At 43.1% G+C, this 25,852-nt stretch overlaps 1 protein-coding gene across 2 annotated transcripts in view; it reads right to left on the bottom strand.

The window, feature by feature from the left end:
* The window catches only part of STAB1 (stabilin 1), a 53,391-nt gene that overhangs the window by 18,320 nt on the left and 9,219 nt on the right, over positions 1-25,852 (bottom strand). For both annotated transcript variants that reach the window (XM_065749363.1, XM_065749364.1), the window contains exons 5-33: positions 25,091-25,160; positions 24,299-24,394; positions 23,878-23,994; positions 23,179-23,375; positions 22,839-22,972; positions 21,512-21,639; positions 20,476-20,567; positions 18,368-18,490; positions 16,251-16,397; positions 14,363-14,425; positions 13,493-13,606; positions 13,057-13,110; positions 11,894-11,974; positions 11,438-11,596; positions 10,397-10,459; positions 8,845-8,946; positions 7,813-7,899; positions 7,284-7,395; positions 6,579-6,762; positions 6,222-6,315; positions 5,220-5,378; positions 4,292-4,387; positions 3,804-3,899; positions 3,170-3,217; positions 2,058-2,188; positions 1,566-1,677; positions 1,261-1,338; positions 781-882; positions 135-242 (exon numbers count right to left, since the gene is read on the bottom strand). In XM_065749363.1, coding sequence (XP_065605435.1) covers positions 135-242; positions 781-882; positions 1,261-1,338; positions 1,566-1,677; positions 2,058-2,188; positions 3,170-3,217; positions 3,804-3,899; positions 4,292-4,387; positions 5,220-5,378; positions 6,222-6,315; positions 6,579-6,762; positions 7,284-7,395; positions 7,813-7,899; positions 8,845-8,946; positions 10,397-10,459; positions 11,438-11,596; positions 11,894-11,974; positions 13,057-13,110; positions 13,493-13,606; positions 14,363-14,425; positions 16,251-16,397; positions 18,368-18,490; positions 20,476-20,567; positions 21,512-21,639; positions 22,839-22,972; positions 23,179-23,375; positions 23,878-23,994; positions 24,299-24,394; positions 25,091-25,160 — 3,147 coding nt within the window. The remainder of the gene's footprint in view (positions 1-134; positions 243-780; positions 883-1,260; positions 1,339-1,565; positions 1,678-2,057; positions 2,189-3,169; positions 3,218-3,803; positions 3,900-4,291; positions 4,388-5,219; positions 5,379-6,221; positions 6,316-6,578; positions 6,763-7,283; positions 7,396-7,812; positions 7,900-8,844; positions 8,947-10,396; positions 10,460-11,437; positions 11,597-11,893; positions 11,975-13,056; positions 13,111-13,492; positions 13,607-14,362; positions 14,426-16,250; positions 16,398-18,367; positions 18,491-20,475; positions 20,568-21,511; positions 21,640-22,838; positions 22,973-23,178; positions 23,376-23,877; positions 23,995-24,298; positions 24,395-25,090; positions 25,161-25,852) is intronic.

Genomic DNA, 25,852 nt, shown 5'->3' with positions numbered 1-25,852 from the left:
TAGCTTATAGCATCGGATACATTCCTCCTCTGCATACTCAAATCTTTCTGAGCTCAAGTTTGTGATCTGACATACATATGTCCCTGCAAACACCACAGTACCTGTTCAAGACTGTGAGCAAGCAGTGAGCTTACCAACTGTGTCACATTGGCAGCATGGCAGTACTCCTCGATGGAATTATTTCCAGGAACAAAGACTGTGTATTTTTCAGAGGACTCTATTTTTCCAATGAGCTGGTATTGCTAGAAAAGGCCACACATCACTGATATTAGCAATTACACTTGTACTTACTAAAGACAGACTGCAAGTTAAATCAATTACAAAGGCAATAGCACTAGAGGAAATGCTTGAAAAATGGAGATACAACTTCTATACAGTCACATGCATCTAAATGCTTGCTCCCTGGACTAACCTAAGTGCAGTTTTTTGATTATGAACAAGCCTTTCTTTCCCTTAACATCCTTTCGGGCTGACCTAATTGTAGTTCCTTGCTTATTAACAAGACTACCTTTTTCTGAAGGTTTCTTTGCCTCCTATAAGCATATGATTGCCTGCAGTAGAATGGTCATCTTCCATTGCAATAAGATGATACAGGGACCTAACTGTAAGTATACAGTCCTTCGGGTGATGAAAAGATCCTCCCAGGAAGATCATTTTGGGATGGTAGGAAACAGATGGTCTTCCTTTACTCACCGTTTGGTCCACATTTAGGCCTAATTGCAAAGGGTAAGTTGGGTACCAGCTGACATCTGTTCTGACAACCACAACAGAGCTGCTTACCTCTAGCAGCTTCTTGAATGTGCTGAATGAGGCAACTGCATCGAGCTGTTTCTGCAGCCCTGGAGGACTGGGTGGGATGTCACCTAAAGGTGGCAACAAAACCTGCAGAAAAAAACAAGCTCATCATCAAGTTTGGGCAAGACAGTCTGAGGGAAATAATTTCTGCCCTGCTTGCAAGAAAAAGCAAGTAGAAATGGCCTCATTTGGCACAATTCTGCAAGTCTTAACTCTTCTTCTATCAGCTAAGAGAAGAGGAACTCCCTTCCCACTTGTTCCAGAGACATATACTTGAAACACCAGTATACAGGAAACATCTGTCAGGACCTTGTGATAATCAAGTCTATTTTTGTCATTACAGTTCTTTCTAACTCTCCGTATACCATATTATTCCTTGCCTCCATTGCAGATGTTGCAACACAAACTTGCTACAACTGTACTTCCCTGTGTGATATGCACACATGCACTTGCATATACTTGTACCTTGCTGAGTATATGAATGATGCCATTGCTGGCAGGGATGTCGCTGACAACTAGACTTGCATTCTGAATGGTGAATACCTGCAAAAGTGTCAGAGAGAGAAGCAGAAGCATCAGAAATCACCAGGCACATGCAAACCAGACACACTGTTTGTTCAAGGCTGCACACAGTTAATCTGGGTGCAGTTTTTAGAAGACTGCTCTTTTGGAAGGCACCAGTGGTCCAGCCAGCTTCTTCAGTGGTTACAGCAGTTGTTGAGAGGTTCAATTTGAAGCTGGGACATGCTCATTATAGAATAAACTCTTACACCATTCTCAGTGTTTATCTTCCATCTGGTCTGTGGGCTGAAGGTGGGTAATTCTGTCCTGTTGTACTTTCTGAGCTTTTCATCAGTGAAGACACCTTCAAGAAAGTGGGCCCTGAAGGGAATGCAGGCAGATAAAGAAATAGTGAGGGTGCTGTTCATAACAGTGGGGAGATCATGTCGTCTCACCCAACATTCACACACCTCTCACATAAAGTATGTAAGAATGTGGTGAGAATAACAAGGAATTACTTGGCCTGATGCCATCCACATCCTCACGACAGGGAAAATCTCTCCCTGCATACACACACACACACACAAAATCCACTAGCAATTGCCTGAGCTCTGTTACATTCCAAATGCCTACTGTAATATTTGCATGCTACACATTTAACTGTGTTTCTGTATATGTCTCACTATAACCCTTTACTGAGCTTGTACAGTTTTATTACCATTGTCAGGCATGGGAAAGCAAAGGCAGGACTTCCTTCATACCTGACTAAAAATGGCAGCATGTAAGGGGTCAGCCAGAAATCTTTCTCACTCTTGTTCAGGCTTTTGATAGCTTCCTCTGATGGCACCAGGACAGTGACATTGGCTCCTGCTGGGATGCTGAAGACAGATTTCTGTTGTCAAAAGTACAAAGATGAACAAATAAGACGTGTCAATGCCTGTAGCAAGAAAAGGAATATACATACAGCCTCATTTCTCAAAGCCTGCCCTTTTGAAACACAAATAGTGCTCTGCTACTCCTTTTTCTTCTCCTTCTATGCTGCAGCTGTGCTTTGACCCAGCAGCAGCTCGGCACCACACAGTCACTGCTCAGCCCCCGTTCCCAGTGAGATGGGGGAAGATTATCAGAAAAAAAGACAACATAGTAGAACTTGCAAGTTAAGAACTATTTACTGAGACAGAAAAGGAAAATAACTGTAGTAATGATAACAGTATATGTGTTTGCAAAATTAGTGATGCAGAAGCATGCTACTCACTGACCAGTGCCCAGCCAGTCCCTGAGCAGCAGCTCCCTCCCAGCCAACTCTCCTCAGTTTTAGAGCATTTTTTCACATAATGGCATATGGAATGGGATATTCCTTTGGGCAGTTCAGGCCAGCTGTCCCAGTTCTGTCCCCTCCCTGCTCCCTGTGCCCCCTGGCCCCTCACTGTCAGGACAGAATAAGCTGAAACGTCCTTGGCTCTGTGCATCACTGCTCAGCAGCAACTGAAATAACAGCGTGTGATCAACACTGTTTTTGTTCCCAAAGCCAAACCAGCCACTATGAAGAAAAATTCACTCTGTCCCACTGAAACCAGGACAGCTGCTTTACTATAGCCAGGGGTTACGAATGATACAATCATGAGAACCATGTATAACACGGCCACAGCTTCCTCCTGTGCTAGAAATGAGACGTTCAAAAAATAGCCAGTGACTCTCATCATAAACTCCAAAGTTTTCTGTATGCTACACTCTAACAATTTCACCTTCACTCTTGGTTTGTTTTACTCTAATGAAAAGGAAAATTGGAGTTGCTCTTCCTACAACAGCAATGTCCACAGTGACTTCACTTCTACAGAACTTACCCATGCAAGCATCCCATGGCCATTCTTACCTTAACCCAGTCATAAAAGCCTGCAAAGTGGGAACTCCTGGCCAGCTCCTTCCAAAGAGAAACAGAAAGATTACCTCCACTGAGCACCAGAGATGCAGAACTGGGAGTCCCATGGCAGGGGACAGGAGCCCTTTCATCAGTAGTGACTTTGGCATTCCTTTCTCACCTCACAACCTTGACTGCACCTTGTATCGTGGAGAGGAATGGGTGCTCCTAAAGCTAAATTCTAGCCATTAAAAATACATATATTCTAGCCACTGAAAATATATATTCCTAAATAAATAAGTTATTTTCAAGTTGGCTACAATTGATGCTGTTTACAAGGGATGGGGATTGAATCCACAATGGCCTTTGATATTTCTAATGGCAGAAAACGGGCCTAGCTAACTCTGATCTGAAAAATTTTCCAAGAACAGGACAGACAGGTGAAACAGCCTGGAAAGTACTGACAATGTTTAATTGAACACATCAGCCTAGGTACTACTGGTGTCTCTGGTGTCTTGGGCAAACATACATCATGCCGTCTGGTGCTGGGAGAAATCAGCTCAGGTAACAGAGCAAAGAAAACAGAGAGGGGAGAAGAGCCATTTCTCCCTGACCTCAAAAAGACCTCTGATATTTACTCTTTACTCACTTTCAGAACATCACCATAGCAGGTCATGCCATCTCCAACATAACCTTCAGGACAGGCACAAGACCTCTCTCCTCCTCCAAGGGGTACACACATGGCCTGTAAACACAACAAACGGAGAAACTGGAGAGCAAACACAGGTTATGCAGTGTTACATCTACGCAGGAATCAAATACTGGCCTCCCACAGCCTGGGCTAGAGGAGCACACACAAACATAGTCCTCCTGTTGCCTTTACATGCCACTGACTTTATACCTTATGCAGCAAGGCCTAGTTCACACACTTCGGGTTGTGTGAACTTACAAAAATCGGAGGATCTCCCTAGGTAGATCAGAGATCAGATTTTTATAACACCTCAGAGGCATGCTAGTAGGATGACAAAACAGGAATTCTTGCAATGCTCTGGATGTCATGGCTGGAAACATCTGTGACAGGGAACAGAGGAACCTTGACTGCCATGCTAGCCTTGGAATAACTCTTCAGCTACTCACCAAGTCATGGCAGCCACCGTTGTCAATGAGACATGGGTTGATTGCATCACAGTTGTGGCCATCACCAGCATAACCTCTCTTGCATACACACTTACTCTGCAGGAAAGAGACATTTCAGATTTATCAGAGCATTTTTATTTGCAACACAAAATAGCTGTTAGGCAGCAAAATCTATTCTTAATCAATTTTCCCAAGTTTTTTTCCTCGAGAGCTGAAAATGCAGACAGTTAGCAAAGCATCATACTCTATTACAGCACACATGCTGCATGGTTACATGAGCACACTGATCTGTTGCACTGCTTGGCAGAGAGAGGGACACTTGGAAATAACAGTTTCCATACATTTCCAGCTTTTCAGAGAACACAGACTTTGTGAACAGAATGAGAAGAGAGTTCATTTCAAAACATCCTGCATATGGGGCAGCTAGAAGAGTTATGTTCTACTGAAGACCTGGCACCTTTTCTCAACCTGTGGCCCAATGCTCCCTTTGCTCAGTGGGGAAAAGCAGAGCACCCTGAGAAACCACATCTCCCACACAACTTCCTCCAACCTCAGGATGCCCCAGACTCATTCCGTCTTCCTTCACTGACTATATAAACAGCCACATGTGATTTTTCTGTACGTTCTGTCACTGCCCAGAGACAATGTTTTGATCTGGGAACAAGCTGGGCACAGCAACTTTATAACAGTCTTGTTGTAGTCTCTTCCCTTTGCTGCATAGAAGTATCATAGTAGTGTGGCAGCCACAAACATACCAGTGCCTCTCTACCATGCACAAGTACCCTGTGAAAGGCTAGCAAGAGCTGGCATTTCTGACAGCAAACAAGCAGGCTTTGCTGCTGGCCAGCCCAGTTTCTACCTCCAGCAGTTCCACAGAGTGACTTAGGAAAAATATGCCCACTGTAAGACTGCTCAGCACAGCCCATACCTGCCCAGGGCCGATATAAATGCAGTCAGCATTGATGTGACAGTTCCCTCTGCTCTCCTGCATGCAGTTGTCTATAGCCACACAAGCCTTCCCATCTCCAGTCCAGCCCACGTTGCATTGGCAGGTTGCCTTGCCAGGGCCAGTACTGGTGCACAGGGCCTGTAAGAGGAGAGAGAGAAAAGCATCACCCTCAGCAGAGGAGAGGAGGGAGTGCATGCAAATACAGATATACATCTCTTTCATCAGACTGAGGAGAGTTTCTGAATTATCAGCTGTAATTCCTGAACCAGGGGTGGGGGCTGGAGCATCATATCCAGAAATGGCCTAGACAATACTATAATAATGATCCTGGAAGCATTCCATGTTTTTAGAAAGGTGAACACTTGTGTTTGAAGTGGGTCAGAACTCCTGGGACATTCTCTGCTGCCCCTTAAAGCTCTTTCATTACAGAAAATATATTTCCTGAATTTTCTTCGCAGACATGTAGGCAACAATGGCTGCAGCTCTCTATCCACAAAGATTCACTGTTTACCCAGTGCCATCTCATTTTCTTCTATGTGTTTCTCTTACTGAGTTATCAAAATCACAATGAGGTCCAACAATTTGGTGGCCATTGTGCAGAACCACAGCTCTTTACTAAAGATGATTATGCAGTTTTGGAAGTTACTAGAACTATGAATTGGCACTCACAGCCAAGCTACATCCTGAACACATATTAACAGAGCATGAGGGGAAAGGGAATGCAAAATAAAAACCTGTGCAGCTTATCTCTGTGGCTGTGAAAACGTGTGGAGAACCAGGCTTCTCCTCCCTGGGGTGCTGCATTTAGCCACCAACCAAATGACTGACTTCCTTACGATAACTGTCTTGAGGTAGCTGTTATTACACCCCACCTTACAGATAAGGAAAGATAGGCACAAGAGCAGTGCTCAACAAATCTAAGAGTCCTAGATCCCTGTTCAATGCTTCTTCTGCACACTTCAGTAGTCCAGCCCCACTTACATTCAGAGAACAGCCTCCTCGTTCTGCCTGGCTGCACAGATCCACGGGCTGGCAGGAAAACCCATCACCTTCATATCCATCCATGCAGATACACCTTAAAAATATAAGCACAAAAGGTATACAGACAGTACAGCCCTTCTTAAGACAGCAGAGAGCAAAATGACAGTTTGAGCCTTGCAAGCAAGCGAGAACCTGACTTGGTCTCTAGCACTGCAGGCTGGCTGCATCACTTGAGCAATTCTGTGCAATAGGTACACAGAAATACACAATTGCAGGGTTGGCAGCCTCATAGCCTCATAGTGTATGTCTATACAGTGACAACATGCTCACCTGAATGTGCGTGCCAGAAAGACTGACCTTGCTGTGTCATTGAGGCTGCAGACAGCATTCTGATGGCAGTACTGGGACAGCCCACTTGGGCCACAGTTCTTGGAGGTCTTGTCACAGAATTTCCCAGTATAGCCTTCCTTACAGGACCAGGACTGACACACACCCCCACTGCCAGGCCTGTTGTCACACACACCATGGACACAGCCACAATCTATCAAGGACATGGAGAAAGATCAGTAACTGTCAAATGTCCTGAAGCCACCACACTGATGGCATTTTGTAGATTCCCATCTTTCCTTCATTATCTCTTGTGATGTCAAACGATCATTTCAGTTCTTAACAGAGGGATGCCAGCTGAGGGACATCCATCAAAAACAGGGCCAGAAAACAGATCCTGGGTCTGTGGGATTCATGTGCTTCTAACGGTAGGCTCAAACATAGACAATCAAACACAAGGTCCTTGTTAATTGGGAAATAAAAATGTCTTTTCTTTTTAACAGGAGAGATCTGCACCAAAGTTACACACGTAAATTTGTCCAGTTTCCAAGACCTGTATTACCACTGTCATATTAGCCATGTTTTCCCTACTGCTGTTTGATGGGACATTTGGAATGACATTTCCATCACTTCTTTCACAATGCTGGTCTTGCCTGAAGAGAATCCTGGATACATAAACCTGCTCTCAACCTTAGCCCCAAATTTTCCCCTAGTCTCTCTATCAGAATTACCAACCTTCATCACAGTTCTCGCCATGTTTGTTTGGGTTTGAACAGATGTGGCAGGCTATTCCTTTGAAACCTTCAAAACACTGGCAGTTGCCATTCCCATCTATGCCATCACTGCACTGAAAAGAAACAGAATGCAAAAGACACAAATACTTGGCAAACCAATGCAAAGCCAAGGTATTGATATTTATCAAAAGCACTTCTTACAGTTGCAGTAAAAATAGGACTTAGAGGAGTGGTGGTAGTAATACAAAATTCCACTTAGTACTGACTGCAAAAGCCACGACACGATTCATGTTAGAGCTCAAGAGCTAATGCCTGCTGATGAGTACATGCCATCCTCCTTGGATGTTCCATGGCCAACGCTTTGGGCTTAGCCCTGGTGCACAAATCCAGAATTATAGTTATCTAGAACAATTGTTACCATAAAGAAAAAATACCCTACATTGCCATTCCAAAAGAAATAAGCAAACTACCCTCTCTAACCACCCTGACTCAACTGCTCATTTCAGCACAGCAGGATCTCTCATACTTACATTTCCCCGGCCATAGCATGGGTTGGTATATCCCCCTGGGCACGGTGTACAGTCCGGACCAAAGAATCCTTTGCAGCACCCAGGTTTCTGAGACAAAAGCAAAATCCTTGAAGTACCAAGTGACATAGAATGTATTGCCTGCTCTCGCAGTTCTGAAATCCAGGTTCTCCTTCTTGTGGTCATAGGCTATACTAAAATAGACTGCCTCATTTGTTACCTGTGTTTCTAAGAACAACTGTACTTAGAAACATAGAATCATTTAGATTGGCAAAAAGCCTTTAAGATCATCACGTCCAAACATAAAATTTAGCTTTAATTCTGAAAATATTTTTCAAAAATACTTCTTCTCATTGCACCCAATTATTTTCAACATAAGCCACTATTTTCTGTTTGATTTTTAATTACTTTTTTATGCCCACATTTCTGTTTATTTCACTAATAATATTGTCCCACTTGTTCCTTCTTTATTGTCGCTCAGTACTTCCTTTGGAGGGAGGTAGCAGTCCTGGATTGCAAACCTTGTCACCATGACCAATGAAAGAGGAAACAAGACAAAACATCCAGCTGCTGTTTAATGAGACACCCACAAATTGCTCTGTATAGTTGGCACTGGGACAGCTCAGGAGCTGCAGTCAAATGTGAAGTCTGTAAACCCTATGAGAGCCCTTTTCTGACCCATCTGACAGTGCTTCATAAACAGGATGCAATCACTTCACAGCTTATGGCACTTTCACTGTGCTCTGCTTCCTCTGGGAGACACGGTTAAAATAGGGCACCCGGAGAACACCACATCATTTGTCCCGTGGCTCCCTCTGGCTTGGCTGGTTGAAACTGGTGTGCTTATTTATTGTACTGGAGCTGAACTGAGCTGCTTTCTGATGTACACAGCAGGCTACTGCTGCATTCTGCTTGAATTGACAGCCTTCCCTTTGTTCCCACCCAACCCTCGCTCAACTCCAGTAGCTGAACATCTCTGTGAATAAGGTGAAGCAAAGCTCCCTTCAAAGGGATACGGCCTTCCATCGCACTCACCACGACGGTTTGATTGCAGTACCGGGCACACCCCCTCTTCAGGACATTCAGTCCTTGAGGATCATGGATGTAGACACATTCTTTTGGGAACGGCATTAGTTCCTGTAGAAACAAAACAAGTCAGTGCTGTTTGGTTATATCTTCACAGTAACCCTCCCCTCTGCTCTTCTTGCTGCAGAAAGCAACTGTGTCTGACCCTCAGTTAAGGAAGTTCACAAAGAAGCCAAGGTGAACACAGTCCCGCTACAGCATGCCCAGCGTGAAAGGAGGCACGTAGGGGCTTCCTCTTGCTGACTTTCATTCTAACAATAGTATCTGTGATAAAGGAGGGAGCACAAGCAGGGGGAAAGGGTGGGGAGAGAGGAGGTGGATGGGGGAGAAAGAGGGGAAGGGAAGTGGAGGAAAAATAGAGGGTAAGAAAGAGGGTGGGGAAATGAGGATAGAGAAGGTGAAAGGCATGGGGAAAAGAGTGGAGAGGAGGGAAATGAAAGAAGGACAGAGAGAGGGTGAGAACAAGAAAGAGAGGGAGGGAGATGGCTAGGGATGGAGGTGAGACAGAGGGATGGAGAAAGGAAAGGACTGCAAATAATGTCTGCTTCAATACCCATGGAGTTATATGCAGGCACTGGGCCTGGGATGATTTTGCTGCACCTGCCTCAATCCAAGGAAAAAAGTAGCTAGAGATTTTGCAGAGCTCCTCTTCCGACCTTCATGGGGCCCTGGGCAACCCCTTCTAGTACCAAATCTGGAGGGTGGTGGCTCTGCTTGTGGCAGGGGGTTGGAACTCAATGATCCTTGGGGTCCCTTCCAGCCCAAGACATTTTATGATTCATGCTGAGACAGCATGAGCGAGTTCTCCTGACATTCAGATCCATCAGAAAATATCTGACAGTTAACAGTATTGAACACCTCTCTTTCACAAGCAGTGTCTCGGGACTGGCCTTCACACAGGAATTCCTTGGAAACCACTGTTCTGCTGAACCCAGCATGGGATAACTCCTAACTCCAGCACCTTGCCTGCTCCTCCTTACTCTACCTGCAGCTAATTCTGGTCATTTTGAATCAACAGTGAGCACAGACCAAGGATAAACTGCTTCTCACTCTCTGCAGTGAGTAAAGCTTGTTATGATCCCCTGGCCACAGCACAACCAGCGGTATTACTGGAGTGTACTCTGTGGTCAAGTCTGGTTCTGGTAATTTGGAGGATCTGGAAGACAGTGTGGGAGCAGGAAAGAGTTGGACATCTACAATTTAATTTAGTAGAGACTAACAGTAGAGACTAGAGAGTCTCACAGCTCTCTACACTGACTCAGCAAATAGTCTTCAGATTAAGAGACAGCCAGAGCAGTTGCTGGGTGACAGTCAGATGGCAGTGAACAGCTGTGTGGTGGACGGACACACATCCTCTATCAAGCCATGCTGTTTCTCACTACCAGCTGACTTTTCTGCACTGCATTAGTTTGAAAGTGTCTCAAGTTTGCAACTATCTATCACAGTGCACTTGTATGTCACCACACAAAGAAGAAATATAGAAATATCCAGAAATAATCACCATTTCTCTGCTGCCAGGTGGGCAAACACTGCTGTTGAGGGCCTCACAATCCACACAAGAGCCCTGTTAAGGAAACAAGAGTGGAAAACTTTGTTATGGTTTTATGATTTTTGTTCTATTATTGATATTCCACATCATAACATCATGTGGTGCACTGGGAGTTAAAGAGTTAATACTCTAGCTGCGTGCTGGGTGTACCTGACTGGCAATCAAACTCAGGCTGCAGCGGTGAGAGCACTGGCTCCTAACCACTAGACCAAGAGCATAAGCTCTTTAACTCTTTAATTCGTCTTCCCAATGAGTCCCTTCCCCATAACAAGAATGACAGAGAGCTATTATTCCCACTGCATATCTAAAACATCACATGTCAGAAACATTCTTAGGGAATTTCCACAATATGAAAGAGGGTAAGTTTATTGCTTAAAATCAAATGACTTTATTGTTATGAGGAGTTGTTTGCATCTGATTTTGAGATAGATTCTGTCTTCACCCTGTGAATCTATCAGGTACAAGACATACAGCTATGCAGTAAAACACTTTGGGCATCCACATGGCAACCCCAAAGTTATATCAATCCTTTTTTCAGTTCAGATTATTTGTGTTGCCTCAAATCAGATACCTTTTCCCTATTTAGAGCTGGATTCTCTTTCTGTAGTAACATACCAATGATCAAATTGGGGAACATGCACCTAAAGCAAGGTATACAAAACTCCTAATGTGAGAATACTGTATGCCTTTTGCAGCTTCTATCAAATGACTGTTCCCCATTCACACTAACAGGAGGCCAGTGCTGATGGGAATGGGAACAAAGCATTCTCAGTTGAGTTAGTAACTGTGGTGTGGAGAATGCAAGGCCTTATGAAAACCAAACATCTTTCTGAAGCAAAGACAGAATGGATATAAGAAGAGAACAACTTAAAGAAAACAGACAATTGCCAACAAAGCAGGGCAGATGTAATTTACAGACTCTGCTTTTGTTCCTCGAGGTGAGTGTGGGTTCTACAGCAATGACTGAGATGAGAATGGGACAAGTGGACTTACTGTCACAATTTTGTGCTGTTCTTCATTGCATCTGTGTGGCAAAATGGGAATTATTGAAGGAGGGATGAAGATGCCGTCCACAGTATGAATAATACCATTTGATGCCACAATGTTTCTCATGTTTAAGGGGATCTCTGAGTCATCCATCAGAATTCTTCCCTGATGTGGAAACAGAAATAATTTATCTGCATTTTTTCCCATTAGACTCTATTAACTACATAATACCAATGCAGGAAACAGATGGTATGCAATATTAAATGCAACCACACACATTCAAGCCATTTGATGTAGTCACAAGTTGGATAAGAAGTAAAAATAATTCAGTGACCCCATTTTAAGTCTATTTTTAAAGCATAGATGGAAATGGAAATAGGGTGAAAACTCACTGTTGAGAACCTTATCCAGACTTTTTCTTAGAACAGGAGGTTTGCTGAGTGGGTTTTGATCCATACTTACATCTGCACTGATGTTGATAGACAGTATCTGGTTAGCCATAGTAATGATGTGTGGCATCACCATAAGTTTCTCCACAGTCAGCTGAAAAAAAAACAACCCCAGGGAGGGACAGCATCATGAATAACCAGAGCCATTCTATTACTGCTTACAGAGTTCTTTCACAATTTCCTGCACCTAAAAATACCTCTAAAGGGGACTTAAGACTTTACCATTTACATTTAATGAAATATCTCAAAGAAGCACAATAACCCAAAGGGAAATCCAGGACTTGGTGTGAATCATTTGCAATACAAAAACCACAGTGGTGGCAGCAGCCTTGGTTTTCATTCCTTGTGTCCAGCACATCTGAAATAAAGTTTTTATTAATAGTGTATCCTGTTGATATAGGTAATACGGGCATTTTCCAGGACAGACTGAATGAACAAGTAAAGCTGAGTCAGAAGCATAGTAGATAATACATTTTGATCTAATAAGAAAGCTTATTTCTAAAGACAGATGAAATGTAAACTGCAGTTACTGTACAGAGAAACGAACATAAGGATTTGACAGAAATTCTTAAAACTAAGATAATCACTACTTTTGTGCCCCAAAAGTTATTTTAATAGTAGCTCAGATGGTTTTGATCATTAATTGCAAGAAAAACTATGTTTTGCTGTTTTGTCAAAGTGATGCTTATTTTTTCTGTTGCAGTTATGAAAATTCTAGGGGCAGACACTTCCTCCTCAGCAAAGGACTGGCATAATACTGATATGTGATAAAATATTGTACCATAATGCTGGAGTATGCACAAAACCTTTGGAGTAAGTGAATAATTTAAAAAACGTATCTTGCTTATTGCATAAGCGAAAAAGTCTTGTTAATGCCCTGTATTAATTTTATTTACTCTGCCAGACAGCAAAGTGGCAGTGCAAGCACACAGCAGTGGCTCACTCACACCAGCTTTCCATTGCTATTCACCAATGGGGCCCAAGCAGAGGGGAAAAGGAGCGGCTTCATGATGGAAGTGCACCAGCCATCCCTTTTGGCAACTACTTTCACGGTAAATGTTTTGCCTCTTTGTCAGTACTCCATGCCATTGATATTGATCCATGCCAAACAACACAGTTGATTACACGCTGGCCCAAAGGGCTCCAATTATCTAGGATTACTGCTGCCTGCCTTACCGCTGCTGAAGTGTAGATATGATGTTTCACAAGTTCCTGGAGCTTATTTATGCCCTAAGGAAACAAGAAAGCATAATGATTGGACAGCCCTTCTATGCTTAGGAGTGAGAAGAGGTGATTACATTTCCTTTTAACAGTTGACTGACAGTGACAGTGTACTACAGCAGTGACTTCACTTGGAAAATAAATTCCTCCATGTTTCCCTACACAAAGTGGGGAAGAAAGCCCCAGATCAGACTTAAACAATCTGGCTAAATCTCATTGCAGCTTCCACCAGCACTCAGTCATCTCCCAAAGCCTTACAGAGAGATGTGGGTTAGCCAGCTCCAGGAAAGACAGTTTGCAGCAGTGACCAGATACCTTGCACAAGCTATGCCAGCACAGTCCTCTGCAACACATGCAGTTCAGGATATGTTAGAGGATTATGAGCCCTTACCTCTGTGAAAAGATAAATGAGCCTTCCATCTCTTAATTTATCCACACCATCATTGCTGGGTACAAATACAGTAAAGGGCCCTGGTCCATCCAGTATTGCAGGCAGGCCACAGTTCTACAAAAATAGTATAAGATTTCATCAAATGATCCAGCACGAGTTAACAAGAGATATCTATTAGAAAGGAAGAGGAAGTTCTAAGCAACCCACCAGGCTGTAGAGATTGAAAAGCTGATGTGGACAAGTTTCAAGGCTTGTCATTTAGCAGATGTAAAATTCACAAAAACAGGCTGAGCAATGCTGTCACTGCTGTGAATGTGGCTAATGTGTACAAGAGCACTGAACTAACACTCCCTGTGCTTTAAGCACAGAGACTAGACTGTCATCTTTTTGATGCAGGAGAAGAAAAAGAGAGAAAGCCTCTAATCACAGTTGAACTTAGTTAATTTTGTGTTAATATTGTAAAAATGATAGCTAAAAGAAGCCTGGGCAGCAGTTTCAAAGGTTTATAACCTGATGACTGTATTTATGTAGACATCTACACCAAACCAACAGGCAGCTTCAGCCCAGCTTGACAGGGGCAGGCATGTAACTTTCACTCTGCTGTGGATGCAGGGGTCAAGAGCTAATCATGCTTTGAAGATGGGAATGAGAGGTGGGGAAGAAAGTGGTAATGACACTTAAATGCTTTCTGCTTGTGCTGATGTTTCCATTACATTTGCTTATAAAATAAACAAAATAAGAAGTGACTCAGAAAAAAGCATCCAGAAAGCCAAGTAACTGAGATGTTACCCAAAATTCCCACAAAAACAGTAGCAGGCAGTGCACAGCAGCAATGCCACATCTTTCCAATGCAAACACAAACATGCTTACCTCCAGTATAGTTTCAAATCGACTGAACAGCTCCGTGGAAGCAAGAATCTCCCCAATGGTTTTCTGCAAGAAGGTACAAAGAGGAAGAAAAATGACTATGGTTGCAGCAAAGTCTGAGCACAAACTGGAATGCCCTTCACCAGCTGATACTTGAAGACTGCATGCTTCATGCCTACATAAAGCCTCAGTGGATTCAAAACTTTCATTTTGGTCAGTGCGCTGAGCAAGGATCAAGCCTTCAGCAGCTTAGACACAAACCTGCTCTCATGCACAACAAACTGGAGTTTCCAAGTTTATCACACACTTGAGCACTCTTCTGTTTTCCTACTTCCAACTGCAGATGGGACTGCAGCCATGCAGAACCAGGCTGGTAGACTGTGGAGCTGCTCCATCATCTCAAACCTCTTCTGATTTGAGGGCAAGAGTTCACTTTGTCACCTGCAAATGAGTCCCACCACACTGGAAATAGAAGTCTTCAGGGAGCACTCTTGCTGTCTTGCCTTCCCAGAGCAAGCTGCCTCTGTCTCAGTGCCATAAGGCTGGATGCAGTTGGACAGTACTGGTTTCCACCAGTTTCCTGCTCACACCCTGACCCAAACCAGCTTCTGGCATACCCTGGTGCCATGCACCTCCCCAGCATCCCCCCTGCACTCTCCTCCTGATGGCCCCACTCACCTACTGCTCTTCTAGGACTGAGGATGAAGATCACCATTTGTGGAACAAAAAAAAATTGAGCTGTTTTCTTAAAGGTTTTTTTTTTCCAACCAGCACAATTTGAGCACATACATCAGCAGTGCTGTGACAGTCACTGTTGTGCTGAGTACCCAAAACTTAGAAAAATTTGTAAAGCCCACTGCATCCCCCCCATGGTGGGAAGTAGTTGCAAACCCTCTTCTACAGGAATCTAGGTGTGAAAACACTGATCTCAACCCAGCATACCCTCCAGATTTTAGACACTCCTATTTGGAAGACATCCTTGTGCAGGTGGTAAGACTGTGAGCATCTTTAGTGACTTCAGCAATGGATACTTTTAAGTCCACCCAGAACTTATGCCATTGACAGCCATCCTCAGGACACTTCAACTCAGGAACTACTAATGCTTAACACAGTATTCTACCTACTTTTTAAACACAGTATATAACAGTAATATTACACAATGACTTTTTTACAGATTAATGACAGTGGTGCAAACAAACAACCAAATCAAAGAACTTTTGTCATTCTATGCATAATTTTTTTTTTTGCAACAAGCCAGTAGGTAATAGGGCCTTCTTTCTGCATATAGAGACAATACGAAAGTGCTCAGACATAGCAGTGAAGGAACTACTGCTAAAACTTTCTCAACAGGAAAATGTGCTCAGCAGAAGCAGAGATGAACCCGTAAATCCCTGCCCAGCTTCCTAAACACAAGACACGACTTCAAATTGCAAAGGTCTGTAGTGATTATTTGTCTGTATTTTTCACACTTCTAATGCAAAGTTAACATTTTTGAATATGATTTCAAAATGCAGTAGAGCCCATTGAAAGCAAATCTTAATTTCAACTTTATATGAAAAGTACTTATTCAATATTTATGTCATTACTCTCCTGTAAGGTACAACAGCAAAAGAACTTATTTGGTATGGAGTGGTCTTACTCATGAAATAAGAACTCCTCTACTTATCAAAGCGCTGTGCAAAAGCATCACTGCAAGGACTGTGTCTAGCTTGTGCAGTGCTGTTGGCTTCTTTCAAGGGTATGTTTATCAGGAGTTGAAACCAAAGTGAACAGCCTTTTTCTTTTAAAAATGCCTCGCTGATTTAAGGAGTTCAACCATGTTTCCATGGATACTTTTTAAGTATTTATTCTACCATACTATAAAACAGAAGAAGTAGAAATATCTGCATACCTGTGAGTTTCCAAGGTTGTCGTCATTACTTCTTTTCCTTAGGGTGTCAACAACATGTATAACACCATTGGCTGCTGGGAGGTTTGGCTGCAGAACATTGTACAATTCCCCTGGCACATCTTGGTATCGAAATGATTTGGTGTATGCCTGGGCGATATTGCAAGGTTATTTTCACGTATATTCATGGGATCACAATAGACCTACATAATCGTTGGGTTAGCAAAGTGAAGACATTGTGTCTTTGTTTTTAAACCTTTCCCAGGGTTTACTCTGGACAAAGTAAATATAAGGGATGCCCTCAGTGCAGAACAAACATCTCACCCTTACATAAGCGTGGGTAGTATGTCCATCCTGGTATACTCTGAAACCTTATCACAGAAAGAAGACCTAATCCAGGACATTTATCTCTAGATTTAGGTTTGTGTGAGCATAAATGTTTGTTCCCAGCTATGAAACACAGAAAGGTGCCTTGATCACCAACCTGCTGCACTGAGCTGCCAAGCACAAGGAGAGAGGTGTGCTGCTTCCTGGGCAACAAAGCACAAAATTTAGAGGCAGTCCTAAAACTACTGATTGCTCTGACTGCACCTTTTATTGTAACAAGATGTTTCATAGCAAAGCCCAAACAGTCAGGCTGTCTAAGTTATAAGGTGCACATCTGGTCCTTCCATACTTTACACAATCATGCACTGAAGGCAGGTGTACAGAGGTACACGAGAGTCACTTAAAGTGAGCCCCAAGGTATTGGTGCTGCAGCCATAACCTGGGTTCAGGCATGTGCAGCTTCTCTGCGCTTTTCCTGAGCTGCTCCTCCCTGCCCTGCAGCCTTCACATCTCTAGGATGTCTGGGTGAAACAGATCAAAAGACTCCTGAGTAAACAAACAGGAAATAAATGTATAAAGACCATTGATAAGTCCTTGTTCAGATGCCCTGGCTCCAAACAGTGCTTTGTAATTTCAGTGCAGGCAGGGTTCATATATTACTACCCAGACCTCAAAGCCAAGGCTGGACCCTTAGAGAGGAAATGTGTGGCTCTCCCTTGGCCTGCTGTGAGGGAGCATAGCGGAAAAGTACAGGATGGAGAGAGAACAGTGGATGCTGGAAAACATGATTCAGTTGAAAAGGAGAAAAGGAACAAAGAGGGTAACAGGAAGAGGAGATTCTCAGCATGTAGCTGTGTCCTTAGAGCTGTGTGAGCTATAAGGAGGAGCATTCAGCCCAAAGATGACTTTGCTGCAGGATACTGGAATTGCTAACTGTGCAGGGAAAAACTTTCTTCTACAGAATGCACATGCAGACCACAGAAACACTTTTCCCAGGCTTAGGAGTCAGGTTCTGCCTAACTTGTTGTTTGCAGAGATAAACATCTGCTTGTCTACCCTTAAAATATCTTGCTTTGGATCCCACAAAGGATCTTGCTGGGACACAGCAGCATTACTGGTCTGTACAACAAGATGTTAAAAGAGCATCCTCTAGAACAGGAAGAACTGGAAACCACTTTGATACAGCCTCTTGCTAAGCAAGAACAATTGCAACTTTACAACCTTTTCTTCCCATCTGTGTACTCTTTATTTATTTATTTATTTTGCCACAGGACCATCAGGACACATCAGGACAGACCGTCTCTAACAGCTTTGTCCACAACTGACCAAGCAATCTATTGCAGCACAGATGAAATCAACAACTCTGTCACATGTGCTCCATGATGTCACATCCTCCTTAATTCAAATACTACTTTGATTCTCCAGGCTAAAGAAATGCAAGCAGCTTCATGCCATACCTGTGTACACTTTCCAAGTGGTTGGTAAGAATCAAGGAGCAGAGAAGTGACGATTTGCAACGTGACATAGAGGTGTAGAATCAGTATCAAGATACAAAGAGTTTTTCCCTAATAAGAAGATTATAACTTAAGAAATCTGTGACATCTCTATCTCTTAAAATGTCATTATTCTCCATGAGAAGTGGAAATGAAAGGCTGTTGTGATCACAGGCATGCTAATCAGAGAAAAACAGTCTTCTTGTTAAGAAAGCACTCTAAGGAAACAATGTGCTCACCCTCTGGTCAGTCCTATGCAAAAAACAGCAGTCCTGGACTTCAGTTCAGGAATTCCATTACCTGGTTACTGAATGTCAGCTGATGTCCTGACAAGGTCCACATAGTCCTGGCTTTAACCATGTCTTCTATCAAATGTAGTCCAGGAACAATGTGCATCCTGCACAAATGCGCAGCAGTAGTACCCTTTGTGGAATAAAGAGTACACAAAGAAGTGAAACTGTATGCTCTTTCAAAAACTCCATTTAATTAAAGAGCCCTGTCATGAGAGGAAGAACGACATTCCCCAGAGGACTGTGCGATGCTTTGCATTTTTACATGTTTCTGCTCAGAGGGAAAGATAAAAACTGTCTGCAGTCATGGGACCGTCCCTCCTCCCTTCGGGATGGAGCTCAGCAGTGGGTGTTCGTTGCAGCCGTCCGCCTTCAGCGTTAGCGTAAGGCCTTCGGTTTATGGGACACTCTCTTGCTCATTTTATTTGATTTATTAGCTTCAATTCCAATTATATTGTATTATATTGTGTTATTTTGCTTTCTGATATCTTATTCAGTAAATGAGCTTTCCTCCTCGGATCGTTGCTGCTGTTTTGTTCCTAGGCCCATTTCCTTTTTCCCTTTCCCCTTTCCTGGGACATGGGTCTGTGGGTCCCCCACACCAATCGTCACGGAACTGGGCTGAACCAGCCCGTAAATTGCTGATAAGCCCTAACATTACTATAACAAAAAATCTTTGCATATAATATTGAACTTCTGTCAGTGATGGTTCACTAGTGAAGCACTATGGCAAACCTTTGGCTTCTATGTACATTTGCAAACACAGGGAGACTGATTCATCTGAAAGTGATTTTAGAAGAATCCCCTGAAGAGAAATCTATAGGACCTGGACAATTTTAAACTATCCCTGCATAGTCAAGGTTACAGAGCTTACCTAAGTTATGCACACACAATCTCTGTTTGTGTTGGTCCATGTATCTGTCCTAATCTACTGAATTTACTTTTGGTTTCTTCCTTTGTTTATTGGGATTTCCATCACTGGTGATTTCTTAAGACTATCAGCTGTCAATACTGACCTAGGTGGAACTAACTCTTGGGGAACAGGTAAACTGGAATGGTCCGTCTTGATCTATTTTCCTTGATTACAGGAATTGTCACTGTGACCTAGGCACAGGTTGGACTTGTACTAGTAGAAGTCACTGCTCAACAAGGTATTAAGAGACAGTAAATGTCCCTGGCCTTTGCAGCTAGGAGTTGCTCCTTAGATTCAACATTAATTACTGCTGTTGCAGCTATCAAGCCACCAGAAGGAATGACATTTCTCAAAGAGTCAGAAATACAATGTTCTAACAGGGTTAGTTTGCCTGGGGTCCTTTTAAGACATTCCCCTCCTTGTATCTGAGGGCTAGCTAAAAGCCAACGGCCACCTGCAGCATAACAGGCCTTTTGGCCAGAATGCCATCAAAACCCTACAGCTTGAGCTGTAGCTCATGTATGTAGATTGTTAGCTCTGTCCTGGAAGAATGGCTGTACCTTCTAATTCTAATGATGGATGTTCCAACTGTGGGTAAGACTACACAAAAACTTCTGCAGATGAACAGAATTTAATTAAAGAAAATAATAACACGACCCATAGGATCTACTTCTTGAAGCACAGAACTCTGCTCCAGTAGTTTTCTCCAACCTTGTCATCATTGCTTTCCCTATTAGTTAAAATGAACTCCTCCTGAGAAGCTGACACCACACCGATACCTAGGGCCACACCAAGGAACCAGCCCCACACCCAACGCCTTGATGCAGATCTCAGAACCTTCTGAAAACCCCACACTCAAACAGTGAAAAGGCACATAAACATTTGAGAACCAGTCATGCAAGGAAGGTTGGAGCTTTAAATAAGAATGACCAGAAGAGTTTAAACTTTCTGAAGTTATAGCTCCTGGTATTGAAAACAAAAAAAAAACTCTGTCAATAATGAAGACAGACATAGGGGTTTTAGAAATGATGCCAGGGATGTAATATCCTCTGTGAGATTGCAACTTAACAGGACAACAAGCGGTCCTCATAAGGGACTGCTCCTCTTAATACTCTCTCATTTGTCAACAGTTTTTATAGGCTGCAGAACTCAGGCAGGAAGGAATCTTAAGCTGGCAAACGTTTGCTAAAAGCAAGCAAACTTACGTTAAATTCCATTTTATCATTAATTGGAAGAAGGGAAGGTACAAAGACGGTGAAAGGCCCATATTTAGTCAGCAACACTGAACAACCAGAAGCTGTAAAAAGAGTGACAACATGAAAAAGTTACCTGGAAATTACTTAACTCCAGCAATAATTACTCTTCATGATAACAGCATTATTCAAGCTACACGTTTTCAGCATGAGGCATGTAACTAGTACTTGTTTACATGGAACTAGAGCCAGCTCGGTACTGCTACATTATCGCAGCTCAGCACATGGCTATTTGTTTTAAGAGCTTGACCACAAGATTGCTGACAATTACAGGTGACTGGTCCACATTAAATCACTACTGAAATTTGCAGACTTTTCAAAATAATTATGCTCCTACATGCTTACTAATCTGCTCCATGTGTTCTCCGTCTTCCACTTGAGTCAACTCAAACTGAAACTATACACTTCTTGTGAAGATACTATGAACCCACAGTTGTCCATCTTTACTCCATTGTCAGTGGCTTATCAACAAAGTCCCTTATCAACAAAGGTCGTTTGGTATCGAGTCCCGCTGCGCACGAGTTGGGAACCTAGAGGTCATAGTGCAGCTACTCATATCAGTGGGGAGAATACATTTAAAAATGAGCGTTGGCAGCACTGGTATATAATAGGGAGAAAATTCCATGATAGCTGAAGGACTGCGGAGCCTTAAGTGCTGACACTGCAGGTGGAGGCCTATTGATGGTTTGAGGGAAATAGGTTTGATTCACACCCCAGGGCAAATTTTCCTTCTTTTGTGGATGCAGTGCTATTTTCACAAAGACTGTCAAATAATTAACATGTCTATAGCATTCTTTGCAGCTTCCTCCTCAATTCACAAGCTAGAACTGAGTTCAGCAATGCAATGTTTAATTTTGCAGGCCATGAGCACGCACTGTCAAAGTTCTATTATGATGATAGGCTTTCAGCCTCTTGCTGACACACTTTGCCTCCCCCCCCCCCCCCCTCCCCCCCCCGGCTTAAATCCCCAAATTCAAATGACACTTACCAAACATTCTCCTGGCAACATTTAATTTCCTACTGAACCTTCCGCGAGAATTATGCTTGTTTATCTCACTCATGAGATCTTTGTAGCAGCTTCTCCCATCTCCAATCTCCCCTTGTTTGCACACACAGCTGGAGGCAAGAAGGAAATATAACAAAACATTGTGAAGAAGTTCTCAGGGCACTTTTGACAAATCTGAGTAGGACAACTGCAGCATCTGCATTTGAAAGAAAATTGCAACTTTATGATCTTAGTAATTGCTGCCTCATCTAAGCGATGGGAAAAAAGATGCATACCTCTGCAGGTAACTTGGTCCCTAACCAAAGATAAAGAAGATACAATCACCATAAGAACAGTCTGCTTTAGTGTTTGGGGTACAGATAGACAAAATGCATTTATTAATGCCTTTCCAACCTGTTATTCAGCCAGTATGTCACTACAGCATCTGAAAATGTGTGGTAATTCACAATCCCCACAAAACTAAGTGAAAATTTTGTGAACAGCTCTTACGCAGACCCTCAGCTTCCATGAGAAATGCTGTCCCCAGCAGATCGGTTTGCTTCAGGTTGCTCTAGAATTAAGGAGGGCCTTAAACGCTCTAATGACTTTTGCAGAAAAATTTATCTACGTGTGAAAACCTCTGTCCTGATTCACATGACAGAAGGTCATTGCTCAGAGACTACTTAAGTTCACTGGCAAATAACCAACGTTTTTTCCTGCTAGGGTTTTGTCCAAGTGCCAGCTCTGCTCTGTGGTTCAGGGACGCAAGGCTGTGTGCCGTAGGGAAGGTCTGACATCACTCTGGCCTCTAAGGGCCGAGTGCCAGCTGCTGACGAACAGATCTGCTGAAGTCATGGGCTGTGCAGAACACGGAGTTCTGCCTTTTGTTGGCCTGTCTTCAGAGTGGAAAGCTCTGTGCTGGAGCACACAACGAGCAGGCTGACTTTTACAGCTTTAGCAGCACTGAAGAGGTAAGGGTCAAGGAGATGGGGAACGCTCTTCCCTTCTTCAGTCTCTCAGAGAAGCTCCAGCTTTTCTTGGTAACTCAAAATCCTCAGAGAAGCTTTCTCTCATACTTGGGAGGCCAAAAAATGGTCCTACATCATCATTTCTCATCTACACAGTATCTATTTTTAAACATTTTGCTTGGGAGTATTATATGAGATCTGGCATTTCTTCCCTCACTTCCTCTCTTCGCTGACATTCTGCAACTCTCCTTCACTTCTTGATTCTCATTTCAATCTCTGCTTCTTCAAAATGCAGCTAATCTACACTTGATTTCCATTCTAGCTGCAGAACAATCTTTAAAAGCAACCTCAAACTGGTGTACCTGGGATTTCCATGGGAATTAATTTCACACGTAGAAGAGATATCACAAAAATACATCCGGCAGTCACTGGCAAATGCAAAACATTCTTGTGAAGGAGGTCGTGTAATCATGCCAGGCTTACAAACACAAGACGCCTAATGGAAGACAAAGAACCAATTACAGAAATTACAGATCATGGTATTTCACCCTACAGACTGTCCTACAAAAAAGCAGTCTGATGACAACATCAAAGGGGAGGAGAGCAGATCTGAGCCCATGCAGTGGTGAGATCGCTGGGAGAAGTCCCACCTGGCCACCCTCAGGACCTTGCAGGTTGCTGGCACACCATTATCACCCTTACCTCCCCTGGACCTTTGTAAATACAATTTGTTGAGTTTTCTGGGCAGCCTCCATTGTTATCAACACAGGGGTTTATGGGCTGGCAAACCCTCCCATCTCCTTGATATCCTTCTTTGCATGTACACTGATACTTTCTTGGTCCAAGTGACTTACATACAGCAAAGAGGGAGCATGGAGAAGAAGTGCAGGGATCCTGAGCTGAAAATGAAGAGGTAAGAGGTGTAAGAGAATCTACATTTCTGTTTTCAATATAGAACCTAATGAAGTACAGTAGAATGCTGGAGGGAACCGAGGATAAGGGATTTATGTGATTAAGATTCTAGTTTCCCATGAAAATAAAATAGCATCAGATAGCAGTTGTTAGGTGGTTTTTTTTTTTTCTAATTTGAGGAATTTAGATGACATACTTCATACTACATATAGTAAAACAAATATGAGTGACAGAAAGAAGATGCTTGGATTTACTTCTGAATTTTCATGATGTCTGAAGATATCTAAAAGCAGAGTTTGGTCAGCGAGAACTGCAAAAAGCCAGTGAAAAAAAGCTATTTCTTAGGGATTCCTAAAAAGCAGACTTCTGCTTCACTTCACTGCAGCTTCACTTCTGCAGTGAAGTAGTCATTGTATCCTTGGTGATCATGTTCACCCAGAGATGCCAGATAAAGAGTACACTTTCAGGCAGAGGACCTATGTCTCTTACCTATGCAAACGCTGCCACTCTTTTTATAGCCCAGCTTGCAGTTACACATCGCAGTCCCATCCTTTACCACACACTCACTGTTGGCCTCACACCTCACGCCTCTGCAAAGGGGGAGCTCTGGAATCATACAGCAAAGAGTTTCCTTCAAGCAAGCAGGGCACTGCTGGAATACACAACTTACCTTACAAAATGCATTGAAATGAATGACGGCAAACATGGCTTCCACAGGCCCAAGTTGGCATGAAAACCAGGGGCTATAAGCAATGATGGACTTGCAGCTTGGGCATTGGGGTCCCACAAGGCTTGAGGGAAGGGGTGATCTACCAAGTTTCCAGAGAAACCCATTTTTTGGACACATGCATCCAGGCTACCTCATCACAGTTACCTCTAACAGCTCCTCTTCAGCTAGCAGTGTGTTTACCTTGGTCACATCTGGGGCCAGTGTAGCCTCCATAGCAAGTGCAGCTTCTGTTCCCAGCGACATCACTGATGCACTCCCCATGCACACAGTCACACACTGAAATGAAAGTCCAAGCAAACCTGGCCTTCAGCTTCAAGGCAGTGTGAAGGACTCCAGGCTCACATTGCCTATCTGCCCTGGAAATTAGCACCCTGATGTTACACCACTTATCCACACCAAGTATAGCTTGTTTCAAAAGTAATGCCATGCCTGTGTGGAAGGAGGCAGTGTTAAGAAGAGCTACTATATGTGAGATCCCAGCACTGGAGTCATTGTGTGAGTACAAGCACTGTGATCACACCTATCTCATCTGTATGGATACAAGGGGAACAACGATGTATATGAGTAGCAGTATTATCTACATTAATTAGTAGGGACAGCAATATGAAGGAAGCTGAGAGACAACTGGAGCAGTGACAAAAATTTAAGAACAACTGGGAAAGGAGCCTGGATAGCTCCAGGGCACATGGGATGTGGATACCAGCCTGGATAAAGAGAGAGGGGAAATTGGGATAGTCCTGGTAATGGCAGAGGAAGAGAAACTACAGTAGGAGAAATTGACTAATTTGAATGAAACACTGAGAATCATTTGTGTAATAGGACAGCACGAAGGGCAGAAAGACAAAACACCAGGACAGCTGCTATTAAACACTGCCAGCTGGCACCTCCTCCTCTCCACCTACACCCTTCTTCATTCAGCTTCTCTGCTTTATTTGCTCTCAGGTGTTTCTCTGGAGGTTCACTCATTCTTACCTGACTGGCAGTCTGGTCCAAAACGTTTCTCATCTCGACAGTTCTGGCAGGCAAAACCACTGTATTGCTCCTAGAAGGGACCCATAACGTGCCAGATGTTATTTTTCTACACCACTGCACTGTTGCAAATGTTGCCACAGCTCAAAGTACCTCCCCATTTCTGCTTTCCTGTGGCAGCCAAAGCCGTGCAGTGCTGGAGTAGAAGCGATCAGCTCCGCACCAGAGGAGAAAACCTACACCCAAAGGGCATGCAAAATGTCAACAAATCTCAGATGGGTTCTGAGGAAACAATCTCCTGATCACAGACAGGGACCTATCAGCTGGTGTGTGATGTCCCTCTGGAAAAGGCATTCAATGCAAATAGGACATTAGGCACTGATTTTACATGGCTTGAGGACCTTAACTATGTATTTTAATTGATATAGAAGTACAAAACCAGCTTTTCTCAAAGTGGGGACCGAGAGGTAGGGTTTTAGTTTGTCCCTTCACAATGGCATTAATTAAGCATGCTGTAAAAACATGGGGGGAAGTTTAAAGTTTCATTATGTTCAGCCAGTAATTATAGAAACACTGCTTTACATGATTTACATGTGCAGCAGTTGTTCATGTTTCTGTTGTACTAAAGCCTATAACTGTAATGAGAAACAAACAAACAAACAAGAACAACAGCAAAAACCCAGACCCTTCCTTTTTTGTCTTTCTTGCTTATCTGGAGAAAGGGAGGAACTAGCTTCCAAGGTGCAGTACATCCTTTGGAAGTGT

Source organism: Cyrtonyx montezumae, unplaced genomic scaffold (assembly GCF_038088225.1).
Source record: "Cyrtonyx montezumae isolate F1298 unplaced genomic scaffold, pur_monq_1.0 scaffold_6, whole genome shotgun sequence".
NCBI classification, from domain to species: Eukaryota; Metazoa; Chordata; class Aves; order Galliformes; family Odontophoridae; genus Cyrtonyx; species Cyrtonyx montezumae.
This window is presented reverse-complemented; position numbering and strand designations above follow the sequence as displayed.